Source organism: Heloderma suspectum, chromosome 3, assembly GCF_057233095.1.
Source record: "Heloderma suspectum isolate Gila_16-S chromosome 3, 16-S_ref, whole genome shotgun sequence".
Lineage (NCBI taxonomy): Eukaryota > Metazoa > Chordata > Lepidosauria > Squamata > Helodermatidae > Heloderma > Heloderma suspectum.
This window is the reverse complement of record NC_139460.1, coordinates 173,626,672-173,652,930: the sequence shown is the minus strand read 5'-3', so window position 1 is coordinate 173,652,930 and position 26,259 is coordinate 173,626,672. Positions and strand designations below refer to the sequence as shown.

General features: G+C 40.2%; 1 protein-coding gene across 10 annotated transcripts in view; it reads right to left on the bottom strand.

The window, feature by feature from the left end:
- NAA16 (N-alpha-acetyltransferase 16, NatA auxiliary subunit) overlaps positions 1-26,259 on the bottom strand; it is a 56,762-nt gene that overhangs the window by 5,733 nt on the left and 24,770 nt on the right. For 4 of the 10 annotated variants that reach the window (XM_084844884.1, XM_084844881.1, XM_084844880.1 and 1 more), the window contains 9 exons: positions 25,712-25,807; positions 22,433-22,539; positions 13,254-13,326; positions 12,934-13,103; positions 4,851-5,003; positions 3,482-3,610; positions 2,274-2,487; positions 1,986-2,179; positions 907-1,015 (listed from right to left, as the gene is read on the bottom strand). In XM_084844884.1, coding sequence (XP_084701010.1) covers positions 907-1,015; positions 1,986-2,179; positions 2,274-2,487; positions 3,482-3,610; positions 4,851-5,003; positions 12,934-13,103; positions 13,254-13,326; positions 22,433-22,539; positions 25,712-25,807 — 1,245 coding nt within the window. Of the gene's footprint in view, positions 1-906; positions 1,016-1,380; positions 1,463-1,985; positions 2,180-2,273; positions 2,488-3,481; positions 3,611-4,850; positions 5,004-12,807; positions 12,870-12,933; positions 13,104-13,253; positions 13,327-14,217; positions 14,284-22,432; positions 22,540-25,711; positions 25,808-26,259 lie in introns of those variants that run through there. The other 6 variants (XM_084844878.1, XM_084844876.1, XM_084844883.1 and 3 more) reach the window with 4 other exon arrangements.

Here is a 26,259-nt window from a genome sequence, read left to right as displayed (position 1 = left end):
GTTACAAATAGGGTTTGTGGACAAGGGGGTTGTGCCAAAGACTTTGCAGAAAAGATAACTGCTTGAATACAGTATGAGAGGTGAACTACTTAGCGGTATTTCTTGTCATAAGGGGCAACAAAGAAAAAAGGGTGTTGTTGTTTGAGAGAGTAGCAGACCTTTGGCTGTCTGAGGGTGGTGGAACTGACAAGTGAAGGTAACACACAGGGATATGTCAGGATATGCATATGGAGAAATGGGGGGGGCAAAGTTATGGAGGGGTTTGAAGATAAAGTAGACAAGCTTGTGAATGATCTGGAGCAGACAGAGAGCCAGTATAGGGTTTTAAGGATAGGCATCACTTTGTCAGAGCAACAAGAAAGTTGAATAATTTTAGCAGCAGAGTGCTCGATAGCTGCGAGGGGAGCAAGGTGAGGCAATGGAAGACCAGAGAAGATAGCATTAGTCAAGCTTAAGGATGACCAGAGTATAAACCAGAGCTGTTTCCAAGGGGACAGCAAGGAAGGGACATTCTTTTTTTAATATTGTAAAGGGAAAAGCAACATGATTTGGTGATGGAAGGACTGAAGGGTGGTGAGGAGAGACAAAAAGGGAAGAAGGGAATCACAGAGAAAACCATAGCTTTGTGCTTGTTCCAACAGGGCTATATAAATGATAGATGATGATTATACAGACCAGATGGCAAGAAAGCACTTTTAACAATGAATTTGTGTAACAAATTGAGCTTATTTCTCTGCCACCATTAATATACCAAATTACACCTAAAATATATTTTACTAAACTGATTTCATGCTAGATTTATATAAATATTCATTGTAATTTAATATTTGGAAAAAGTACATATGTAATTGTTACAAAATCATCCATTTGTTGTAATTTAATATTTTACAATTGTGTATACTTTACCTTTTCTAAAATATATTTCAAATGCTAACAGATGTGTGTCTATGTTATCTGCCACAAGATTCTTAAGTGGTATAAGAAACTTAATAGCTTCCTCTAATGGATTATCGAGCTGTATCAAAAAAAGAAATTCAAGTTAGTTATAAATAGGAGTCATGAAAAAGTATAGTTTCTAAAGATTAAGTATGCCATAATTTGAAGCCACAGTGTTATTTGCATGCTGTGCATTTAATAGTATTACTCCTAGCGTTATCAGTCCTCACCAAAGAGAGCTATCAACAGGACCAGTTGAGTTGTACAAATACATCAGAAGAAGCTTGACCTCTTGGTCCTAACTTCAAGCCATCTCAACAACTATAATGGACTTTACAGTCACAACAGGCTGCTATTTTCTCCCTGAGGTCCACCCTGGAGAGAAACTGGAAGCAGGCATCAGGCTCATATGGTCCCTCTATCCTCTCCATGGTATGGAGAAGTTAACGCCTTTAGTGATCCCATGTGAAAATAACAATGGAGCCATCTATGGCATAAGCTTCTCCCAATTGGATGTTCACTTCTCCTGTAGTGAGGAGGGTGGGAGAAAGTTAGGAGAGGGAGTGTATAAACGGAGAATTTTCCTTACCTGTGAATTCTCCTTCTGCTTGTTTGGTAAACATTGATCCAGACACTGGGAAAGAAACACTGAAGAAAACCGGGAAAGCACTTGCTGGAAGTGAGTTTTGAGCGTATGCTCCTTGTCCCAGTATGTACAATTTCCCATCTGATAAGACATGTAGATGTACATCTCTATGTTCTTTATCTGTGGCAAATGTAGCATGGTGTACATCTGCAGGAGCATGATCAGATAGCATATTCTAGGCAGAGTGGCATATGTAAGCCCAGGATTTGGTACTGTGCCCACTGTATATGCAGCCTACATGCCAAGCCGGTGTGTAAACTGACCCACAAACACTCTTGCTTAATTTGACACTGCTCTTAAAGAGTGTAACAAAATTTCTATGGTACAGAACAGTGAAGACAAAGGTTCTGGATAGGTTTGGATAACCCAGTATAAATTGGGCAAAAATAGAATTCAAATTTACCCTTTCCAGTTTTTCAGGAACTAATTCTTCCTTGGGGCCACTAGTTTCCTCCTCTTCCTCGTCTCGTTTCTTCTTTTGATTCTTCTGCTGCCTCTCTCTTTCTGCATGTTTTCTCTCCTCTTCAAGTTTAGCTTTTTTCTGTGCTCGTCTTTGTTTACTAAGCATTTTCTTAAGTTCTTTGGCAGAAAGGTTTTCTACAGCCAATGGAACATTTTTTTTTAATATGAACTTTACAGACACCGAAAATGCATCTTATAATCAAATTAGCTTCAATAACTACTTTGATACCTGAATTTACTTCTTGTTCTTTGCTTTCATTGGCTAGTGGATTATCATGTAGCATCAAGTAGATCTCAATTGCTGACCGAGCAGCCTTGAAATAGAAGGCATGTTTCCTGAGAATGTCTTCCAATCTCAAGAGGTCAACATAGGCACGTAGTGTCATCTTTCTCATGCAATATGTGTGGAAGTCAAATTGATCATCTGTTATCTCAAAAAAGTGCTTAAACAACAAACACAAAAAGGATACTATTTTCATGATGCAGTTTACTTTTTATCATTGAGCTAAGTATTCAGAGCAAAATGTGAACATGCCTTGAATTCCTGTTTTTTCTACCCCTTAGCCTTATAAAGAGTTCTAGAGAACTCAAAATCTTGCACAATCTTTTGTGGCATTTTGGTTGATTCTAATAAAGGTGTTGCCCAACTGTGACCTTTGGACTTTTTTCTCATGGACCAATGCAGCTATTTTTGTTTTTTATATACAAGAACTAAGTGCAGCTTAATGGAAAACAAACTGACAGCCAGACTCTTGCTGCACTTTCAATTAGTGGGAGACGCACAGACAAACAGAAACCCACTGGGCCAAGTTTGTGAAGCAAGATAGTTCACACATTCTTTCCTACAATACATTTTTTTATCAGTACTATGCTACAAATGCAAGTCTGTGAGGGGATTGGTGGGAGGGTGGGGGGAATAGATGAGCAAGTAAGGTTCATATCTACATTTAAAATAAGCCTATTTATTAATTACAACCCTAGTCATTTTCAGCCCCCAGGACAAATCCATCTGCTAGGTCCTGTCCCCTCATCCAGTTAGCAACCCAGAGGCAAGAAAGATGTAGGTGATGGGAGTAGTGCTGTGAAAAAGAAGATTGTCAGTAAGTCCTGTTAAGGATGGACCACCATTCTCCATCCCCTCCTCCAAGTGTCCCTCTTGTAAAACTAGTTGCTGATCAGGTGTTGACTGTTTTGTTCCCAATTGCCAGGAATGTACTTGCTTGTGGACTAGTTTTAAATTACTATCAATGAATATTCAAACATATAATTTTATAGCAAGTGAAAGGCCTTGCCTGGGAATTATTGCTGCTTTTAATCCTATACAACTTTTTCAAAGTAGTGGTTTGGCATCTTTAGACAGGATGATCCTCAGACGGCAAGCCCATGTACCTTATGAAAAATGGAAATCAGGAAAAAGCAATCTGTTTACCTACTTACCCTCTCCACTTCATGGCACTTTTTCAAGGCATCTCCATATTTCCCTAATCTCTGAAAAGCTAAAGCACATTCCGTCTGGAACCACATGCACTGCATTTCATTGAGATTCTCCATTGCAGAAGTCCCTTCCTGGAAAAAAAAGTCTCGTGTGGAACCAGTACTTCATTTAACTCCTTCATATATATGGCAAACCACAATATATTCTATACTTTTAACAAATAAAAAACCTGCTGCAATTCTTTAGGTAATTACTGCATTCTGGATTTTTCAGTTCTTTTAAATATCTACTACTTTCCCTGTTTCCAGAAGACTTTGTTCAGTAAGCCATTTTAAAAAGGGATACACTATGAGACTGCCAATACTACATTCAGACAGATAAGGGACTATGGTCACTTTCACTGTAAGAGAGGAGCAGAGATGAGGGAAGTGTTCCGAAGCGACCAAACAATACTTCCCATTTAGTAGCATGCATTATGTGCAAATAACTATAAACGTGCCCTTGTATGACTGACAGCTCAAGAACACAGGGAATGCCAATAGTGAAGAGTCCACTAAGTGCAGAGATCAGGTACAACTCTTACCAGTCCTATACATATCTACTCAGAGGTAAGTCCTATTGAGTTCAATTGGGCTTATTCCCAGATAAATGGGTATAGGATTGCCGTCTAAGAAAATCAAATCTGAACTACTCCTTCCCTTCCATGGCCAGCACAGTAACACCTTAACACTGCACTGGCCACATTATATTAAAAGGAACGGAGACATCTCCGAAATAGAAAAGAACAAATGCCAGAACAACAACATAAAAATTGGCAATGTGAAAATAAGCTTTTAACAGAGTTGAATTTCTTGAATTGGATTTTTTTAAATCTCACAGTGCAAGCCTATGCATTACTATACAGAAGTCCCACTGAGTTCAATGCAGGCTGCTCCCAGGTACATGGGAATTGCAGTCTCAATCCCCTGATTTGATTTAAAGTATTTGTGAACCTTACATTTGGAGTTCAGGACCAGCTAAAGAAAGTAATATTGCTTCAACTACTTGCATTAACACTTTTTCATAAACGGTACGTAAGTTAACATTTAGTAGGTAATTCTATGGACATAAGACATGCAAACTGTTTCCATTAAACCATTCAACTCCTTCACAGGGTCAATCCAAAACACTTGAGAATTAATCACTACTAATACACAGACTTAATCAGAAGATACCGTCTTAAGGTAAAGTTTTCCTTATTGGACATATTTCTGCTATCCTTAAATGTGCAAGTCATTTGGTACAATTTTTAAAATAACAGTCTGAATCTGACAGATGAAAATGGGAAAACAAATGCACAATCAAATTCTATTAAAAGTATATATTTCCTACCCTTGTGAACTTGGAACACATTTCCTCTGCATCCTTCACCATATTTGCTCGTAGCATATACTTTGCACATTTGGAATTGATAAATCTATCAGCTGTATCCAATGACTGTGCTTCATCCATCCATTTGGCTGCTTCCTTGAGATTGCCTACATGCTATTGAGGGGAGTATTTTATTTTTACTGTAATCATCAGTGACTGACGCATTATGTATATAATGAAAATGCTAACACGCAAAAACCTTTGACAGAAATTTGTCATTTTTCAAAACATTAGGAACATAAATTATGGCCAATCTTATACTTCATTATGTGAAACATAATAAAATCAGAAAATACTGATAAAAACTAAGAAACGAACAAGTTAACACAAAAGATCATAATCAAAACTCTATCACATTTTTCAGAACATATCAGCAGCAACTATCTGGGTATGGAAAAAGCATAGGTTTTTTTTTTCTTTTTCCAAACACTGAGTAACTCATCTTATACATTAACCCCCCATGTTTTCCCTCATAGTACACAGTCCACAATTTGTTTTCACATAAAAGAGGATGATTACAAACATTTCCTGAATATCAATTTCTTATGATTTACACCTTTTTCTGTTCCTTTTCTGTCTGCCAGAGGCCAGACACACAGGTGAATGAAAGGAAATCCAGCCAGAATTAGGCCTGTAGTCCTTATTACGTACGTACATACGTATGTATGTATGTATTTATATCCCACCTTTCTACCAAGAAAAATAGCACTAAAAGCAGCTTACAGTCACAAATAAAACTTCATGTCTATAAATACTTGTTATTAGTGAATAAATATATAAATATACAGGGTTTTAAGCAGGAATGGAATAGGGAATTAGATCATCCCATTCTGCCTACTAAGTGAATCGCTGCTTTGGTGTCTATACCTGTCACATTTACGGATCTTAGGCTTCATCTTATTCAGCAAAAACTTTTCTTTTGTGATTTGGACACTGCAATGTCTCTTTAAATAAGAGATTGTCTAATTCGGCTAATCACTGGCAATGCAATGCTTCTTTTCAACGTATATTTTGGCAGTGTCCAGAGTACTTGCTTCTTTTTGGGATGAAATGATTATACAGGTAGATTTTGTACTAGAAAAGTCTTTAATATTTGCTGATGTACACGCTCTTGTAAATTATTTACCTGCTTCATGGAAATTAATGAATGGTTAGCATAAATAGATTCTCCATACCATCTTGACAGGTAAAAGGCTGATATCACAACACTGGAAGGATAAACGCTCACCTCCTGTAATGCAGTGGATTGAGGACCTTATAATGCTTTCAATATTTGAATGGGTGGCATATAAACGCCACCTTCAAATGAACACTTATTTGGATATCGGGTCTGCTTTTGTTGAAGCCTATCTATAACTGCTAGTAAGTTGTATTTTCATATATATGTATTTCATATGTATCCATTGCTATGGATATATACAAATATATGTATGTATATTTAAAAAACTCAAACCAACAGACCTGCTTACATGCTAAAGCCCTGCTTGAATAAAAAGGTCTTTGCCATCCTCAGAAGGACGGTAGAGAGGGAGTAACCCTAGTCTCCCTTGGCAGGATGTTCTGCAGACCAGGCGCGGCCACTGAGGCCTTCTTATGCGTTGCCACCAAACATGTCTCTGAAGGTGGTCTCAAAAGAAAGGCCTCACCTGAAGATCTTAAGACCCAGGCAGTCTTGTATGGGAGAAGGTGGTCTTTCAGGTAGCCTGGTCCCAAGCCATATAGGACTTTATAGGTTAGAATCATAGAATAGTAGGGTTGGAACTGGCCTACAAGACCATTGAGTCCAACCCCCTGCTCAATGTAGGTTATAACTAGCACTTTGAATTCCGCCCAGAAACAGACCAGTACCCAGTGAAGCTGTTGCAACAAGGGTCACATGCTCCCTGTAAGGGAGCCTGTAAGGGACAACAGTCCGGCAGCAACATTCTGGATCAGCTGAATTTTCTGAACAGTTTTCGAAGGCAACCTCAGATAGAGCATATTAACAGTAGTCGAAATGAATGTAACTAAGGCATACATGACCCTGGCCAGATCAGACATCCCTAGGAATGGATGCAGTTGGTGCACTAGCCTCAGCTGTGCAAACACAATTCTAGACACCACCGAAACCAGGTTCAAGGCCAAATCCACGAATATACCCAAACTGTGAGCCTGAGTTTTCAGGGGCGTGTAATCCCATCCATTTTAGGTTGAGTATCTATTCCCTGATCTGCCTTTCGATTGATCAGGAGCATCTCTGTCTTGTCTTGATCAAGCTTCAATTTGTTTGCCCTCATCCAGTCCATTACTAACATCAGACTCTGGTTTAGAACTAGAACAGCTTCTTTGGGGTTCAAAAGGAGAGATAGAATTGGGGGCTATCAGCATACTGGTAGCACTGAACTCCAAAACTCTGAATAATCTCTCCCAATGGTTTCATGTATCTGTTAAGTAGTATAGGGAATAAGATGAGGGACACCACAGGCCAACAGCTGTACATTTCTGTATCAATGTAATTGTGGTTTTCAGATTTCACAGTACTAAGTGCTATCTCTGAAAGCTGTAAGATTGCGGATTTCTCACTTCTCGCCTTGGGGTCTTTTTGGACTTATCCCTGAGCTTCTGGGGAGGCGTATGAGTCTACTTGTGTCTGCAGCAATGGAACTGTGATGTCGGGTGGCTATGAGAGCAAAAATGATCTTAAAGCCTATGACCCCATGAGCAGTCTCTGTGGGGATCCTGCACTGTCCCTTACTCTGGAGCGGCTCTGAGGAAGACATCTCCTATACCTAATATGTGAATAGGGAAGGTGAGATTCCCAGCAGGATGGGAAAGATGGAAGGACAGGGTGGACCTCTGTGAATTAAAGCTACATTTGACCATCACTTCACTAAACCCAGGTATATGTTCTCTCTCCACCACAAGAGGGGCTAGAGAGCACTCAAATTTGTTGTTCCCTCTATGGGAAAAAAGAAATGCTACAACCCCTGCACCCAGTGGAATAGCACCTGATTCTTGCTCTTTGTCTGGAATATTTTCCTGCTCCTGGATTTGGTGGCAAGGTATAACTGTGGCCACAGCTTTGCTCCTCAACTGAGAATAAATGGCCCTAGGCAATGGCTGCTGTTTTGCCAGTATCAGGGAAGTATCTGGGCAGCAGAAACCCAAATGCACTCCTTGAGATAAACTGTGCCTGGCATTCAGGGTATTGTTGGGAAGATGTCTGTACTGTGGCAACAGAAATCCTGGGCTGTCTGCTATCTAGCAAGGTAAGCCCTGGGCAGAAGGATTCTCTCCCCTTCCAAAACACATTGCTGAGATGACATCCGGATGAGCTAACCCTGCTGGGGATTTCTTCACTAACTTTCCTCCTCTGTTCAATTTGATGTTTTCTTTACATTCAGTTGATTGGCTGTTCATCAATGGGAGCCTTCCAGGAGCTTCCCAGCTGTGACAGCTATAAAATCATCTGGGGACCAAGGAATAAGCCACTCTTCCCTCCTCTGGATACACGAATTTCTCACAAGCCCAGAGGACTGGCCTATTTCCAAGTTAACGGCCCTCCTCCCATTGAGGGGAGAATGCTTTTTTAAAACACTGCATATAATATGTACAAGCCAACATAAATAACATCACTATCATTATAAGTAAACATTTGGACATTTGTATTAAGCAGAAATGCTGAATGTTCATATTCCTCTTCTCCTTTGAATTTCTTCTCAAATTTCTTGAGAAAAATGTTTCCTGGACCAGCACAAAGAACACAAGACTTTCTGCTACCAGTTCTCTCCAGTTTAGCAGATCCTCACTATTTATTTAATCAAATAATCAAGTATCTTCTGCTTTTGTCAAAGTCAAATGTATTTATATGAAAACAGACCTGTATCTGCTTTTGTTCTCTTCATCTAATCTACTTCTTCAGATGGACCATGCCACTTCTATGTTGTTCACAGTTTAGAATATCAAAAGTGCTAAATAATGCTAGTGTTTGGCTCTTTAATACACAGAGAACCATGCTTTTTCTACTTGTAAAGACATTAGTTAATCCTGTCATGTGTTGGCCTAGTTAATCTGTTGTGCCTTCTTTTTATTTTTTCCTTACTGCCTTTTCTCTATTTTACTTAGCACAAAAGGCTAAGTAATACAAGGAAAAGGATGCAAGGCCATCCCATTTTCCACATGATTTCTGGACAGTTTGTATAGTTGCACATTTCTCTGAGTTTTAAGCAACTGTGAAATTCATATTTTTTAAGAAGCCAATCTGCAAGGGTGGTAGGCAAGCAACAGAAAAGTTCCAGCACCACACAATACTATCTCTTGCTGTGTGAATACAAGGTCAGTTTATACTTAAACAGAACACAACTTTAAAAGTACACCACTTCCAAGGTTATACAAGCCCCACAAACAAAACAACAGAGTCTGTACTGTAGACAGATCCTTGTTATCAGCAATGATGAATACTGGAACTAAATCACTGCCCCTTTTCCTCCAAATACTACAGGTTCAGATGTACTGGCACCATCAGCATCATTTTCTGGTATAAGCCAACAGAACCCTTTCAGGTACAGTCAGGGCCAGAAATATTGGAACAAGGATAACTGTTTTGGCAGTTGGCCTCTGTACACCACCACATTGAAGTTGAAAGGAAACACACCCAGATAGGAGTGAAGTCAGGACTTTCAGCTGTAATTCAAGGGGTTGAACAACAGTGGGGCACTAACCATTCAGGAAGGACAGCCAGTGGCATACACCCCCCCCCACCATCGTTGGTGGCTCGTAAGTAATGGAACTAATGGCTGACAAGCAGCTGCGTGGCCAGATGCGGCCTGTTTCCTGGGTACCCCATGGCCAATCAAGCAGATGAAAGACCTGGAGGTGGTTCTGAGTGTTACATTTGCATTTGGTAGCTGTTCACTGGAACTCCCAACATGAGGTCCAAAGAGGTGTCCATGCGAGTGAAGGAGGCCATCATTAGGCTGAGGAAACAACATAAACCCATCAGAGAGATAGCAAAAACATTGGGAGTGGCCAACACAACAGTTTGGAACATCCTGAAGAAGAAGGACTTAACTGGCAAGCTCAGCAACAGCAAAAGGCCTGGAAGACCATGGAAGACAACTAAAGTGAATGACCGCAGAATTATGCTCATGGTGAAGAGGAACCCTTTCACAACATGTAGCCAGATCAAGAACACTCTTGCGGAGGTAGGCATGTCACTGTCAACATCTACAGTCAAGAGACGGCTTTATGAATGTAAATACAGAGGCTTCACAACAAGGTGCAAACCACTGGTAATGCTCAAGAACAGACAGACCAGATTAGCCTTTGCTAGCAAATACCGAAAAAAGCCTGCCCAGTTCTGGAATAAGATTCTTTGGACTGATGAAACCAAGATTAACTTGTACCAGAATGATGGGAAGAGAAAAGTATGGCGAAGGAAAGGAACAGCTCATGATCCAAAGCATACCACATCATCTGTCAAACATGGTGGAGGCAGTGTTATGGCATAGGCATGTATGGCTGCCAATGGAACCGGGTCACTGGTGTTTACTGATGACCTGACTGGTGATAAAAGAAGCAGGATGAATTCTGAAGTGTATAGGGCAATACCTCCTGCTCAGATTCAGCCGAATGCTGCCAAACCGATAGGACGCCGCTTCATATTGCAGATGGATAATGACCCAAAACATACAGCAAAAGCTACCCAAGAGTTTCTCAAGGCAAAGAAGTGGGATGTTCCTCAATGGCCAAGTCAGTCACCTGATCTCAACCCAATAGAGCATGCTTTTCACTTACTGAAGACAAGACTGAAGGCAAAAAGACCCACAAACAAGCAGCAGCTGAAGGCAGCTGCAGTAAAGGCCTGGCAAAGCATCTCGAGGGAGGAAACTCAGCATTTGGTCATGCTCATGGGTTCCAGACTTCAGGCAGTCATTGACTGCAAGGGATTTTCATCCAGGTATTAAAGGCGATCCTTAAGTTTGAGATGATGTTGGTTTGTTCCATTACTTATGAGCCACCAATGATGGGTGTGTGTATGTATGCCACTGGCTGTCCTTCCTGAATGGTTAGTGCCCCACTTTTGTCAACCCCCTTGAATTACAACTGACAGTCCTGACTTTGCTCCTAACTCCTAGTACTCCAGCCTAGACATCACTAGCACATGGATAACTGAAGCAAGGTCAGTCCTCTCCAGATAGGGCTGCAACTGGCATACCAGCCTAAGCTGGTAAAATGGGACACTACGGCCACCTGAGCTTCCCCAATTACTGTAGAAGCAAGGAAGATTCCCAAACTACTTGGTCTTTCAGGGGGAGTGTAACTTATTCCAGAGCAGTTGTAAACCTCCATCCACTACTCACAGTACCTCAGTCTTGTCTGGATTAAATCTCAGTTTGTTTGGCTTCATCTACCCCAAAACTACTTCCAGACATCAGTTCCACAGTCTCCCTGGGATGTGTAGATGGAAACAAGAGATAGAGCTGAGTATCACCTGCATACTGATGACACTTCAGCCCAAACCTCCTGATAGCTTCCCCCAGTGGTTTCATGTAGATGCTAAAAAGCATGTGGGATGGGACAGAACCTTGTGGCACTCCACAGACTAATGGCCATGGTGTGGAACAGAAACCCACCCCAGCACCACCTTCCAAGACTGGTTCTCCGGTAAGGACCAGAAACACCTTAACACTGTACTTCCTACACTTAACCCAAATAAATAATCCAGAAGGATACCATGGTTGATGGTATCAAAAACTGCTGAGAGGTCCAGAAGAACCAACAGGGTTGCCCCTGCCCCCAGTCAATTCCCTGGTATAAGTCATCAACTCATGTGACCAAGGCTATTTTTGTCCCATAATGATATCTAAAACCCGAATGAAATAGATCTAAATAGTCGGTATCATCCAACACTACCTGGAATGGGGAGGCCATCATGTGCTCCAGCACCTTGCCCAAGAATTGCAAATTTAACAAGCAATAGTTATCCAAAACCAGAGGATCAAAATTTGGTTTCTTCCACAGGGGCCTCGCCATGGCTTCCTTCAAAGCTGCAGGGACCTCACTAACCCTCAAAGAGGATTTGATCATCACTGAGGTCTAAATACCCAGGCCTAGCTCTGGCCAATTTCACAAGCCAGGGAGGGCAAGGATCTAAAGAGCACGTAGTAGGCTTCAGTCCTCCAAGCAGTTTGTCCATGTCCTTAAGTTGCGCAAGGTGAAAGGTATCCATAATAACATGACTAGATGGTGCACTAGCCCCATCCATCTCTGACTCTGTCAAAAAATGGCATCCAAGTTGGCATGGATACAAGTGACTTTATATGCAAAATGTCCAGCAAATTGGTCACAACAGGCCTTTGAGGGTTCACACTGTTGTATTCCACAGCCAAACACAAAAGGTTTTTAACCACCCCAAAAAGCTCAGCTGGATCTCACTGAGCAGATGATGACAGAGAAATAAGATATCTTTGCTGCTATCACCCACAGAACAAATGGATTCTTACCTGTATTCAATTGTATTAATTACAAGTATTCTGGCATTTGCACTGTAATTGTCAATACTATTGTGTCATCGCTCCCAGCTGCTTGGAATATGAAGAAGGTGACACAATTCTATGGCTGGGTTGAGGATATTTGGGAGTGATTGTAATAATAGCTCTGGTCATCCCCTCATTACAAGAGGAGACCAGGGCTTCAGCAGGAAAATTCCCAAGAGACAGCAGAAATACATCTGGATTCCTCAGCCTCCAGGGTAGATAAGAGTCCCCATAGATCAAGGCTATCCCCAACCCCAACATACTCCCCATCTCCTATAGTTAAACTTGGTGCTGCACCAAGGGACACACTTGGGAGAGGTTAATACCTTCCCCTTCATACAGCCAGGTTTCCATGACAGAAGTGACTGTCTACTTTAAGCATGACTAAGCCTAGATCTCACCTTCTGATCTTGTAAGAGTGGTTCGGTGCACAACTCAACAGAAAAAGTCAGTCTATCAATTCCTATGAAAGATATATACATTGATTACATATTCTGAATATGGTGTATTTAAGACAGTGCTATTACCTTGTAAATTTTTGCTTTCAAATAGAACAACTCTATTAGTGTTGGAGTACTTGCAACTGCAGAATTAATGTAATCCAAAGCCAAGGAAAACTGACCAAGTTTGTCAAAGTGCTGTGCAAGGAAATAACGAACCCAAAGCAGTGTAGTTGGGGGCTCTCGCTCTCCATTTTCTGTAACAACACACACAACATTTAAGAAAATATAGGGAAATGTTTAATTTGGAAAGACATTATTAAAATGCTTACTTTGTAGAAAATTATTACCTTCTGGAAGGTGTAGTTACAATATTTCAGTTGCAATTCATGACCATCGAAACTTACCATATGGACTAAACAAGTCGCATGTTTTCAAAGAAGATTCATAACCAGTAACAAGCTCTTGGATTGTAGAAACCTAAAAAGATAGTTGACAAGTTCATTTTTAAATGCTAATGTTTTTATCACATTACATTCAGGTTCATACATTATCAAGATACAGAACAGCACTCATCAAATAAATAGTGGTAGTATTTCTAATCCATTAAAAAGAAAATTAAAATTTTCATAATCACTACATTCTTGGGAAAAAATAATCCATACCAGATTTATTCCCAGGCAAATTAGGATGTGTGCACACTTAATTATAAGAAAAGGCTAGTGATATTGATCTCATATCTTCTAGATTTTAATTTGAATATTTCAGCAAGGGCAGAGGTGAGGCTCACTTTTTCTCTTGCGTTTTAGTTTGGAGTGGCAAAGTAGCTGAATTTTTGTTTTGTGATGTTAATTGTAGCCATATTTGCCTACAAATTTCACCCAGTGGTGATATGACAAGATCTCAGAAATGGCTTTTCTATAGAAATGGATCCAGTTACAGTGGATATACTCTAAAAGACCAGACAACCCTGTTGGATCAGACCAAAGTCCATCTGGTCCAGCATCCTGCTTACCACAGTGGCCAACAAGATGCCTCTGGGAAGCCCATATGAAGGCCTGGCAAAGTTTATTGAGAGGATACTCAATTCCACCCACTGGCCCCCCACACCACAATATTCTGTGGTCACTGAACATGCTCAGAACCTCATGTTTTGCTTCTCCCCCTCAGAACCCATATAGGATTTTTTTATAAACAAAAGAACTATTTTAAAACTATTTAAAAACTATTTCAAAGAACTATGAGAGCCAGTGTGGTGTAGTGGCAAGAGTGTTGGACTGGGAACTGGGAGATCCAGGTTCTAGTCCCCACTCAGCCATGGAAGCCCACTGGGTGACTTTGGGCCAGTCACAGACTCTCAGCCCAACCTACCTCACAGGGTTGTTGTTGTGAGGATAAAACAGAGAGGAGGAGGATCATGTAAGCCACCTTGGGTTCCTTGCAAGAGGAAAAAAGCCGGGATATAAATGCAATAAATAAAAAATAAATACTTTGTACTTCTGGCTACATAAGGATTGGCATTCTGAGAATATGTTTGTTATTAGTATATAAGGTAATATAAGCCTCAACTTTCAGTGTTTAAACTGGTATCAGAGAATATTAAGAAGCATTCTAACTGCTGTGGTGCAAGGGTGGGGAAAAGAGAAGTGTACACGGAGGCCACCTCAGAAATTATGCCACCTCAGAAAGTCACAGGATAGGGTGAAGGTCTGCTCATCTGAAAGTACTCCAGTTAAATTCTTCCTGCCACTGCAAAGCTTAGCACATCAGGGAGAAAGATTCTGGTATGGTTTTACAGCTTTGATTATGCAAGCAGAGTTTGGTGTGGGTGTGCTTTCAAGCAAGAAATCTCATTTAGGACTATACCACTAAGTTCTGAATATCAAGGGTTGTTTCTGCAGGAGTAGAGAGGTTGGCTTTGCAGGAAAAAGAGCAGGTCACAGGGACCTAAAGGCAAAAGGGGTGAATGTGGCTATTTTTTTTTTCTGAAATAAGTAGCCCAGCCCTTTAACTGCAAGTCTCTAGCAACTGAACACCCTTCCTGCACAGGTTCAAGCACCTCAAATTACAGGGAAAAAAATTGCCAGGTTACCTGTGTTGTGGACCATCAATCGCCCACCTCTGCTTTTCAGCCTTTAAAGAGGTGTGTACTCCGACTCATTTTATGTAGGACTAAGCATCCTAACAGCTACTAAAAACTTTTCTAGCACAAGCCCTCAGTGAAAGTAACTGAATTAACTGAAACTGAAAAAGTATAACTGAGGAGTTGGTCTTGCTTTCTTTCCATGATCATATACTCTGCTATAACCACTCCTGGATTCAGTCCAGCTTCTGATCTAATTAAGTGCTCAAAGCATAAAATAGAGACAACTGAGAGAATCAGTCATTGTTAACAAAATCAGATATCATCTTTGATGTATGATCACTATTATCTCTGATGGGTCTGACATGTCCCCAGAGAAATATGATATGTGAATGGTTTAAGATCAAGAGTCATGTGAAAAACAAAGTACACCCTCTTTGAGTTCTATGGTTTTACGTATCAGGACATAATAAAAATCACCTGGTCCTTAGCAGGTCTTAAAATCAGGTAAATACAACCTCAGATGAACAACAACACATGACATATTACACTGTGCCATTATTATATGTCATGTGTTGTTGTTCATCTGAGGTTGTATTTACCTAATTTTAAGACCTGCTAAGGACTAGATGATTTTTATTATGTCCTGATATGTAAAACCATAGAACTCAAAGAGGGTGTACTTTTTTTTTTCACATGACTGTAGCTGAAACATTCTGAAATCTCTTGTTTCAGTAGATGGAAATTTTCCCATAACAGCCCCCTCTGAATTTAGGATTTTGTAAATCTATCTGAGAACAAGTAAAACATGCTAAACCTCCAATAATATATTTTTATATAGGCAAGCACCACTCCTTTAGCTCAAGTTGTCTGATTTTTTTTCGCTGCAGCAGAAGGTGCAAGCTGCAGCAAAATGTAGCTTGCATCTTCAGGAAGTGGCACTTGCATACATATCTCCTTTCAATTGCAGTGAAATGCTTTGTGTCTCAAGCCTGCTCGCTCTTACTTTTTAAAAATTAGCTTAAAGTGCAATCCTATGCATGTTTAGACAGAAAAAAATCCTACAACTCCCAGCATTCCCAACCCGGTTTTTCTTTTAGCCTGAAGAGGAAGTAAGAGGTAGAAACAAGCAAAATAACTGACCACGCTTTTGAAGAGTTATAGAGCAATGCCTGGCTCACTACAATGAGTTGATGAAATGAGGATCGACTGCTCCCTAATCATTCTGCAAAGTCTTGCCTTTCCTGATGAAATAAAGCCTCCAAGTATTCTTCAGACTTGCAAAATGTAAACAAAGTTTTGTTGGCCTAAAGAAGGAAACACTTCCAGAATCAAAACTTGCCCACCACCCACCTACATGAAGAAATATCCCACCTGAAGTATACCCATATGAAACTGACCAGAGCCTAATGAAAATAACAGCAGCTTTCCACCAGTTTTAGTGGGTTATCAACAACACTATAACCAAACAGCGCTTGTGCTTTGATGCTAAAAGTCAATAGGTACAACTTCTTCAGTGTAGAATTTTTACCATTAGGTAGTAACATTATAAATGGTTTGTCACAAACTGGAACACTTTGCAAGTCTAATTAAGGATTAAGAGTTTACCTTACCTATCTTTTGACTTAACCTGACAACTGAAGTTTTCTCCTTCAATTTCAAAGCAGCCGGCACCAAACATATATTGCCAAAAGTGCGTTCTAGCGCAGCTCCATTAAAAAAGAAAGTACTGGTTTACAAACATGGGGAAAACTTAACCCACCCCTCACCTTTGAATAATATGGCCATGGTGAGAAATTTAAAGAAAGCAAATAGCACAGGAGCAGTTTAAGTAGTTCAACTGCTGCAAATTAATTTCTAGAAACTCAAACTCCATTTCAGTTGTAATATTATGCAGATATATATATAAAACTTGCCATTATTTGTATGCAAAAAATATATTATTTTGAAAAATATATTAATATATTAATAAAATATATTATTTGTATGCAAAAAAAAAACAGAGAGCAAATGGTGCAATCAGAAGAACATGTTAGAAATACACATACATAAAGTGGAGGTAGGGGGAAGAGAATGTGAAGTTTCCTTCAAAATTCTGCCTAGTGACAGGGGATACTTGGTGAACAGTTGAAATGTGGTGGAAGCACTGAGAAGAAAAGTGTAAAACATGACCTACTTGAAAGCATGAAAACAGATTTGCTATCATGACTCATCACAATACCTCCAACCCGCAAAGGCTTTTGGCCCCTTCTCCTTTGTGCTGAGGGCCTGGGAGTTGCTGCAATGCTGCTCCTTCCTCTGCCACCAGGATAACGTAATAGGCCCAGAGAAAACTAGAGCTGAGTTGAAACTTTCACCCTGCCCCCTTTTCAGTGGCGTCTGCCATCTTCTCTCTCCCTTCTCCATAGCTCTGGAACAATGCTACATCATGACATAGCATCATTGCAACAGGCACTGTGGGGAAACACGTCAACCTACAGTTTAAAAAAAGAAAAAAACCCAGCCGCCACTGCTGGTCTCCTGATAAGCCCAGAAGCTCTGAAATGTTTTTCTTCCACTCATTGCCTCCATCAAGTGGCCGAAAATGCTGTGCTAAGGGCTCATGAAAGCAGGGAGGCATTTTTGACAGTGTTCACGCAAGCTCCATATGGAAACCTGATGATAAACTGGGATTTGGATATGATATCCTTATTATAATAATGGGTTATTGGTTCACTTAGGTAAAATATAGTAGCTCTTGGCCATTTTCATACATTTATATATTATCTATACTTTCAATTCTTTTTTCCAAGCCATTCTGCACAGTTACTGGTAGAAGAGCAGGTTATAAATATTTAATAATAAAAAGTGGAAGTATCTTGCCACATCTATTCAATTTGGGGTTATAGTATTCAGAAGCCTTTGACATATATATAGCAATGTCCTTCAATAAATAAAGTTAATTCTGTAGCTTCTTTGTGCCATATCTAAGCGATTAATATTTTTCAGGGTGGCAGGCGGGATTCTGCTTCACTACAACTCTCTATGGCATTACAATGATCTGTCATAAGAATTATTGAACAGTTTTGTCTCTAATTACAAATAACTCTGTAAACCTTCATATTCATTTTAATTAAATTCCCTTCATATTAGGGCTGAACGACCTGCGGTCCACAGGCTACATGTGGCCCTCATCCTAATTTCATGCAGGTGGAGAGAGCCCAGAGGGACAGAAGGGGAGGGCAGGAGGAAGAAAAAAGGACTGGAAGGAAGGAGGGAAAAACTCTGCAAGTGATCAGTTCAGACCTCTGCAAGAGCAATCTGTCCCTCCCCCAGCATCCTACGTGGGAAGGAACAGAGAAAAAGTGGGGTTGGCATATATAGAAAGACAGAAGAATAGGGTTGGCATGCGCGCGTGCGCCCACCCACACTGAAAGTCACGGAGTTGGCACAGAGAAAGAGAACTGCTAAAAACCAGAAACAGAGTTGGCACAGAGAAAGAGAACTGCCATAAAAACATTGACATCTCTAATATATTGTACATTTTGTAGATTTAAAAGCTGTGTCAGAAACCAATCTTTACTGAAAAGCGAGGTATTATTATTATTAGTTGGCAGTTTTTTAAAACTAGCCTGCTAAGAGGTTAGTAGTCTGCAATTTCATGCTAGCCATGCATATGGAGAAGCTCCTTCCTCCACGGTCAGCATGGAAATGCAGGCTTGTAGTCCCTTAGCGGGGTAGTAAAAAACGAAATGCCTTCTACCAAGCTGATGGGTGGTAGGAATGATCCCTCTCTGTTCTGCCAACCCACCACATTTTGATACTTGCTCAAGATATGTTCTTTCCTTTGCAGGTAGCACAGAAACCAGGGCAGGTGAAGAATGGATGGAGAGATCTGACCCTCCATGCATGCTCAATCACCTGCATGGAATTCTTGATCACCTATTGCAGCCAGGTGAGTTGCTAAATACAAGGCTGGATTAATAAATAAAATAAATAAAAATTAAGAGCTGTAGCAGAGTAATACTCATGCATGGTATGCCTTTCTGTAGGCAAGGCTTGACTTGTCTGTGTATACCAATGATGATTTGGACAAAGGTTAGTTGAACTTTGTGGTTCTTCCACTCTGTTTGCCTCACAACAAGCAACCAATATGCCATGACTTGCAATATGCGTCATATCAAATATTAAATGCTGACACAGGCAATTTAATTTTAGCATGTGACAAATGTTGTTTCCAGTGAGTTAAAGAAACCCTGCTCGTACACTGGCTCCATTTTTCACATGTAACCATGGTTAAGGGTGTTTATCCACAGTCTAGCATGATGTCTGATTTACAAATCAAAGTTATGGTGATTGCTCCATCTCCAGATGATGAAATGAAGCTCAGAGGATGGAAAACAAAAGCAGGCAAGCAGCTTGAAATCATGGTATTCCTTCTGTATATTTGGAAGATCAACCCATTGGCTGGGTGGTGATCATGTTTACCGCAAAGCATGGTTTGGTATGATATCTGAACTGAGCTGTTTAGTCTCTGCTTTCTTTATGCTCGTAATATTTCCTACCAAGCACAAGGTTATCCTTCCTATAAAGGGAAAAGGGAGGTTTTCGGGGAGACAGGCTACTTCCTGTATATACTTTGGAGACTTTTGATGTTGTTTCCAGCCTGACATTCCTTCATACAGTTATTTCCTCACAAAATCTCCATGTTTTAAGTTACTCAAATAGGACACATGTGCACTGATGTCAAGCTTCAATGGAACCAACGGACCTGCAAGACATTTGATGTAAACCTTGATGCTGACTAATTACACTCCTCCATCTGTAGTTCTGTCTGAAGGATCTACTATTGGAAACTTGAAAAATGCTTTTGAAAGGTCAACGACAGAGAAAATGGGTAGGACTCCACTGCTTCTGGATCTTCATTGTTTGCTGTCATGGAGGATGACTGATGACAGTGGTTTTTAGTTGCAATTTAATTGCAGAGCAGCTTATGAATATATCTTACATTTGCAGACAGTGGCATCGTTCTGAGCAATTATGAAGCCTGTTGCATAGCACGGCATAGCAAATCTACTATCACCCCCATTATCTAAAACATTACATTGCTCCTCTCCTAGATATGGATTCAGGCTACTAGTGATAGTTTATATCAGATATTTTATATATATATATAGCCAATTTTGTTAATACGACTGATTAGCATTTAGTTCTTCCTTGAATCCACTGTTTAATATTAAGCCCCCATTAGAGATCCCAATGGTAGAGTAAGCCTAAATTGAATTGTTTCTGCTTATATTTGGGTTGTATAAACAAGGAAGACAGAAATTAGGAGCCTGCTGATGAAGTATTTGAATTTATTACAGTTTCGTATTTCAGTTATCATGAAATCAGGTTTTCTGGGGTATCAGAAAATAAAATTTGCGCCCACATAAGTGACTGCTAAAAAATTTACTGCTGGTATACTAGCCACAGTGACTATAAGAACAGTTTCACACTGCTTTCTCCAGTTCCACCTCAGTAGTCTCATTAGACAGTATCAAAAGGCTCTCCTGGCCACAACCACCATCCAGACATCCATAGGTAACATCCCCATTCCCAGATCAGATTGTCTACTGACTAATAGTTCTATTTTTTCTGGATTGAGTCTCAGCTTGTTAACCCATATCCAATCCATAACTGCACCCAAATACTGGTTCAAGATTTCCACAGCCTCCTTGGCATCTCTTGAAAATGAAAAATACAGCTGTGTGTCATCTGTGCAATGATGAGGCCCAATTCCAAGCCCTTGAATGATCTCTCTCAGCAGCTTTATGTAGACCAGCCTTTGCCAACCTGGTACCTTCCAGATGTTCACAATGTAGTAACTCCTTCACCATTTGAAACAGCTCAGCTGGATGACAATGTCCTGATGTAATGGAGGCAAAGAAGAATAAACTCTTCACTATCTCCATTGCCATGGTATAAGCGTTAACATGACCTTTAACTTGTGTTTGATTGGATTTGTCCTGGGTCTTTCTCCAGCATTGTTCAAATTGTCTCCCTGGGCGTTTCATTGCCCTCAGCTCCTTCAAAAACCAAGGAGCCCTCGCTTGACAGAAAGAGAGAGGGCACCTGGGAGCAACTGTGTCACGGCCCGGGTCATCTCCCCATTCCATATATCAACAAGGCCTTCAACAGGATCGCCAACTCCGGTGGCAGGAATCCCACCCAAGAGTACTCAAGAATCATTCTGGAACCTCTAGGCTATGCAGGTGGACCATCCTAATAGCACCCCCACTCCTGCAGAAGTTATGAGTCCCAGCAAGTTTAAAACCTCAAGCAGTGATGTGACTTCATGACAATTAAGTCTTTTTGATCTAGCAAATACCAATTCAAGAGTGTGTCTTGCTTGCCATGTGAGTGGGGCCAGATATCAGGAGGGACAGGCTTATGGTCATCATAGAAGCCATGAAGCCCTGAGCTTGTTCTGATGAAGGAGCCTCAGTGTGAATAATGAAATTCCCTACCATAATCAATTTGGCAGAAATCAACGCCACCTCCAAGATCATCTCTGGTAACCGAAGCAAGGGGACGGTTGGGCAATATACCAACAGAATCCCAACTCTGTCTTGATGGCCCACTACTAGGAAAACAAACTAAAACCTTAGAGATTGCTAGGCTGGGGAACCTTAATTGGGAAATGGACTCATGATAGATTACTGCAACTCTGCCTCCTTTGGATCTTACCTGCTGCTGTACTTGAAACCCAGGGAAGCACAACTGGGTTAAATTACACCCCCCCCCCCCAATCCTCACCGATCCAAGTCTTGGTCACATATACCAAATCAGCCCGCTCACTCAGGATTAAGTCCTGAATCAAGGTGGTCTTCCCAGTTACTCATACAGTAGGGATTTTTTATCTGATGGGTTACTACCCGAAAAATCAGGAATCTGTCAGCAGGAAGATAAACTAGAATGAGGAACAGATGCAACATGTCTCTTCCCTTTCCACCACCCAAAAAATATGGCGATGTTTATTGGAAAATGTCTAAACACATCACCTCATTTTAACCAGAAAGTGAGATGTTAACAGTTCAAGAGTAATAGAAACTGCATCCAGATCTTTACGCTGCAATCCTATTCGCAGTTACTCAAAAGTAAGCCCCACTGATCCTACTTCCAAGTAAACATGCATAGGATTGTGATGTAAAATGTAAAGTTGGAGGAGCTTGTAAAAACAAGCCTGCAACAAGTTTCACTTTGAAGCAAAGTTTCAGGTGATTATGGCGCATGAATGAAACTTAGCACAAATTTACAGGGGCCAAGTAAACTCAATTGAAATAGCCCTGTTCTCCCTTTCTTAGAATTAGAACTTAGCATAATCAAACTTCTCTCTAAATTTGATAAATATTCCATACAAGTGTGAAGCAAACTGAAATCAAGACAGACAGGAAAGTAACAGTGACTGGTAAATTACCTGGAAGATACACAACGCTATAAGCATATACATATGTAAGAAAACTAAAGAAATCTCAGTGTTACCTTTTCTGTATTGTAATACAAAGATTTCAAAGTGGTAAACAAGGGTGGGCAGCCTTTACTGAAGTTAACCCTCAGGAACTTATCCATCAGTTCTCTAAATTTTTCACCTAGAAACAAAAGTGCATTTGGTTATACTCTTAATGATTTAGTGTTGCACTAGTGATTCATTCTCCTGTTTACGTAACTATAAAAATGTGAAAGACACTGGCAAGAACCATGACACATTTGTTCTTTAAAATTATGAAGTATTCATGCTTTGAGAGCAATACTTGCAACTTTTATTTCTCTAGAAAAGATAGGCAAATTTGCTCAATTTGTATAGTTTATACAGGTTGCAGTTCAGGTTCTCTTTAGACCACCAGGGTACAGAATTCATTTATTTTTAAAAAAAGAGTACACAGAGTATATTTGTGGACTGAATCAATGACATCCCCAATGAGTTGACAGAATGACATTCAAGAATGACAATCATTAAAGAGAGCTTAATGAGGATACTGATAACTGAAGCATTCTGAATACTGACTATAATCACTTCGGTAACAACAGCAAAGGGCAAGTCCACTGTGATTATATAGAAATTATCTGAAAAAGTCACTTAACTGTCTTGTGATTGATGCATGTGCAAACTGATCATCTTTTGACTGACAAAAGATTTAACTTACAAGCTTCCATTAAATGTGGATTACCGCACTTTTACTTCTAATCCTGCCCAAGAACAGAGAAGCCAGTTGATTCAATCATCCTGAATGAAATATTTAATTGTTATAGAATCAAATGAGCATTCCACAGTAAATCCACTCGCCATGATAATGGGAACAGCAAAAGAAAAAAGGATTATGTGCTTCAAAATACTTTGCCCTCCCCATTTATAAGATGCTTTCTTGTAGTAAGGGTGGGAACAGAGCATCTGAAAATATTCAAATGCAAAGGTCATAGCACCTTTGAAAAATGTTTCCAAGATTTATTTGCAAGATTTAAGTTTGCACTTAAAATCACATAGAAAATGATAAAGAAATCTACATAAAAATAGGGTTGATTGAACACGTGTTTTTGCTAACATGATTACACTTAGTCTGCCATTAATAATATTTCTATGCATGCCAAAATTTCTTGTCTCCATTTTGGCCATGTAGAACAAATGTTTTCCCTCTGAACTGTCCAAAACTGTATGAGGTGGAGGAAAAGGCATTTTGCCATTACAAATCATTCCAAGTGTGGAATAATTAACTTCGGGATCAATCCTATGGCCACTAGACACTGTCTAGAGGACCATAGGATATGCTCTTTTCTGGGAACCGACCTCCCCGCTCATCCATGCTGCCTCGGAGGCAGTGCAGAGAAGCCCCATCCTCTGTGCTTGTAAGAGGAGCGTGGAGCGACTGAAAAGGGGCGGTCTGGGGGGCGGCGGTCCAGGGCGGGGAGAGCAGAGCTGTGTGTTTGACACGTCCAATGTGTTGTATGGCAGCTTCCTCTCCTGGTTGGGCCCCCTGCCACTACACAGACGAAAATGGCTGTCTAGCGAAAAACAGCAAGGCAGGAGAGGCGTGGAGGAAATGATCCCCTCCGTGCCTCTCCTGCCTTGCTTTGCATACGTGGTCGTCTCTGAGTTTGGAGGCGGCCACCTATCTAGTTTGGATTGCGCCCTTCTTCACAGTTTGATTCTGACAATGTGAAAAAGATTTCTACAAGTATTATTAAAGCTATATTACTCTAATAAATATTTAGACAAAATAGTAGTTCAACTGTGATATTGGGATGAAGACAGGCTGTACTGCATGGATTCAGCTGCTTGTTCCATGATGTTGAGTAGACACAAAACAAAATGTTTGTCTGAAGAAAAGATACTGTTTGAATCTCCTTAACTGCTTAATAATTGTATACTTATTTATTTCTTACACCTTTAGACCACCCACTAACTGAAGTTCTGTGGGCAGTGTACAGATAAATTAAAAACATAAAATAGAAAATGAAACAGCACATAATAAAAGCAGGATAAAACCAGCAGCAAGGAGTAAAAACAATGCAGCACGAAAAGTAAAACCACCAGCAAAATAGAACATTACAAAGTTCTGAAAGTGCTAAAACAGTTCTTAAAATGTCTGGGACAATAAAAAGGTCTTCACTAGGTGCCCCAAAGACCATAATGTAGGCACAAGGTGAGTCTCTCTGGGGAGGGCTTTCCAGAGATGTGATGCCACCCTCTCTCTTGTACGCACCTGCCTTGCTTCATAAGACATTGACACCTCCAAGAGGGCAATGGATGGACAGAGGAAACAGTCCTTTAGGCAATCTGATCCCAAGGTTTTTAAAGCACTGAAGGCTAAAATCAGCACTTTGAATTGGGCCTGGAAATGGACTGGCAGCCAGTGCAGATGGGAAAGTACTGACATAATACAATTGTATTGTCAGCCTTACTGTCCTGTTTTGAACTATCTGAAGTTTACAGGCCATTTTCAAAGGTAGCCCTAAATATAATGCATTGCAATAATTCACATGGAAGATTACCAGAGTGTGAATAACTGTTGCAAGGCTATCTCTGTCCAGATATGGTTGTAGATGGTATATCGGCCTAAGCTGATTAAAGGTGCTCCAAAAGGTTCTCCAAAAGGTGCTTTGCAGCCAGTGACAATGATGGATCTCAACATCACTCCCAAACTATGAACCTGATCCTTTGGGAGCAGAACTCCCTTCAGAAAAGGTGAACATCACTTAACTGGATAGATGAACCACCGACAAACAATATTTCCATCTTATCTGGTTTGAGTCACAGTTTATTGGCGCTTATCCAGCCCATCAACCTGCCCAAGCACTGGTTCAGAACATCAACGGTAACTGCCTTATTATTCCGTGAAAAGGTGAGGTAGAGATGAGTGTCATCTGCATACTGGTGACCCTTCAATCTACATCCCTGGATAATGTCTCCCAGTGGTTTCATGTAAATGTTAAAAAACATGGGGGAATCAAATAGTGCCCTAAGGAACCCTGTAGCCCAGAGCCAAGAAATGCACATACTGCAACTTAGTTGACCCACATCTATTTTGTTTTGCAACTGTAGGATTTTACAAAGTACTTAACAGGAGTATTTATATAGTCTTCAGTTGAGATTCTGATCTAAGCCAAATTATATCTCTGAAGCCTTTGAGCTTTGTTTAGCCAAACCTGCAACATAAAAATTCAACACTTCAAAGTTCACTTTGTCAAAAGTCAATCTTCCAGTGGTGGTAAAGATAGGAAATATTATACAATGGAGCGCTTTAGAAAGGTACTATGCAATGTTACCTGTGACAAAGTTTAAAGGTAATCGTCTAGGTGAAACTGCTCTTGGATGTTGCTTGCTTAGTTCTTCATATACTTTTAGTCTCTCTTCTAAAGAGTCTATTGGTGAATAATAAATGTAAAACTGAAGTCTTTGTATGGACTAAACATCTATTTTAAATTGCACAATATGATAATTATAGGCAATAATGGAAATCTCAGCAGCACATTCACATTCCTGCCTCCTGCCTCCCATGTTAGAGGGCTACTGGCTTTTGAACATGAAGGAGGATAAAGTGTCATGGTAAACAAGAGGCAGTTTTAATTATTTGGCAGATAAGAACAATTTGCTGTTTGGATAGTCATCTGGAGGCAGTTGCTACTCACCCCCTAGTAAGTAGACAGGAGATAAAACTGAAAGGCGTGTTTATGTCATTAGAATTAATCTGGGAGAAATCTTGGAATTAACACGCTTTACAATAATGAGATTGTATTAGTAATAAAATTATTAGCAAAAGCTTTTAAGAAGTGATCGTGTGTTGACAACATTATACTCTCTTTTTAATTTGTGG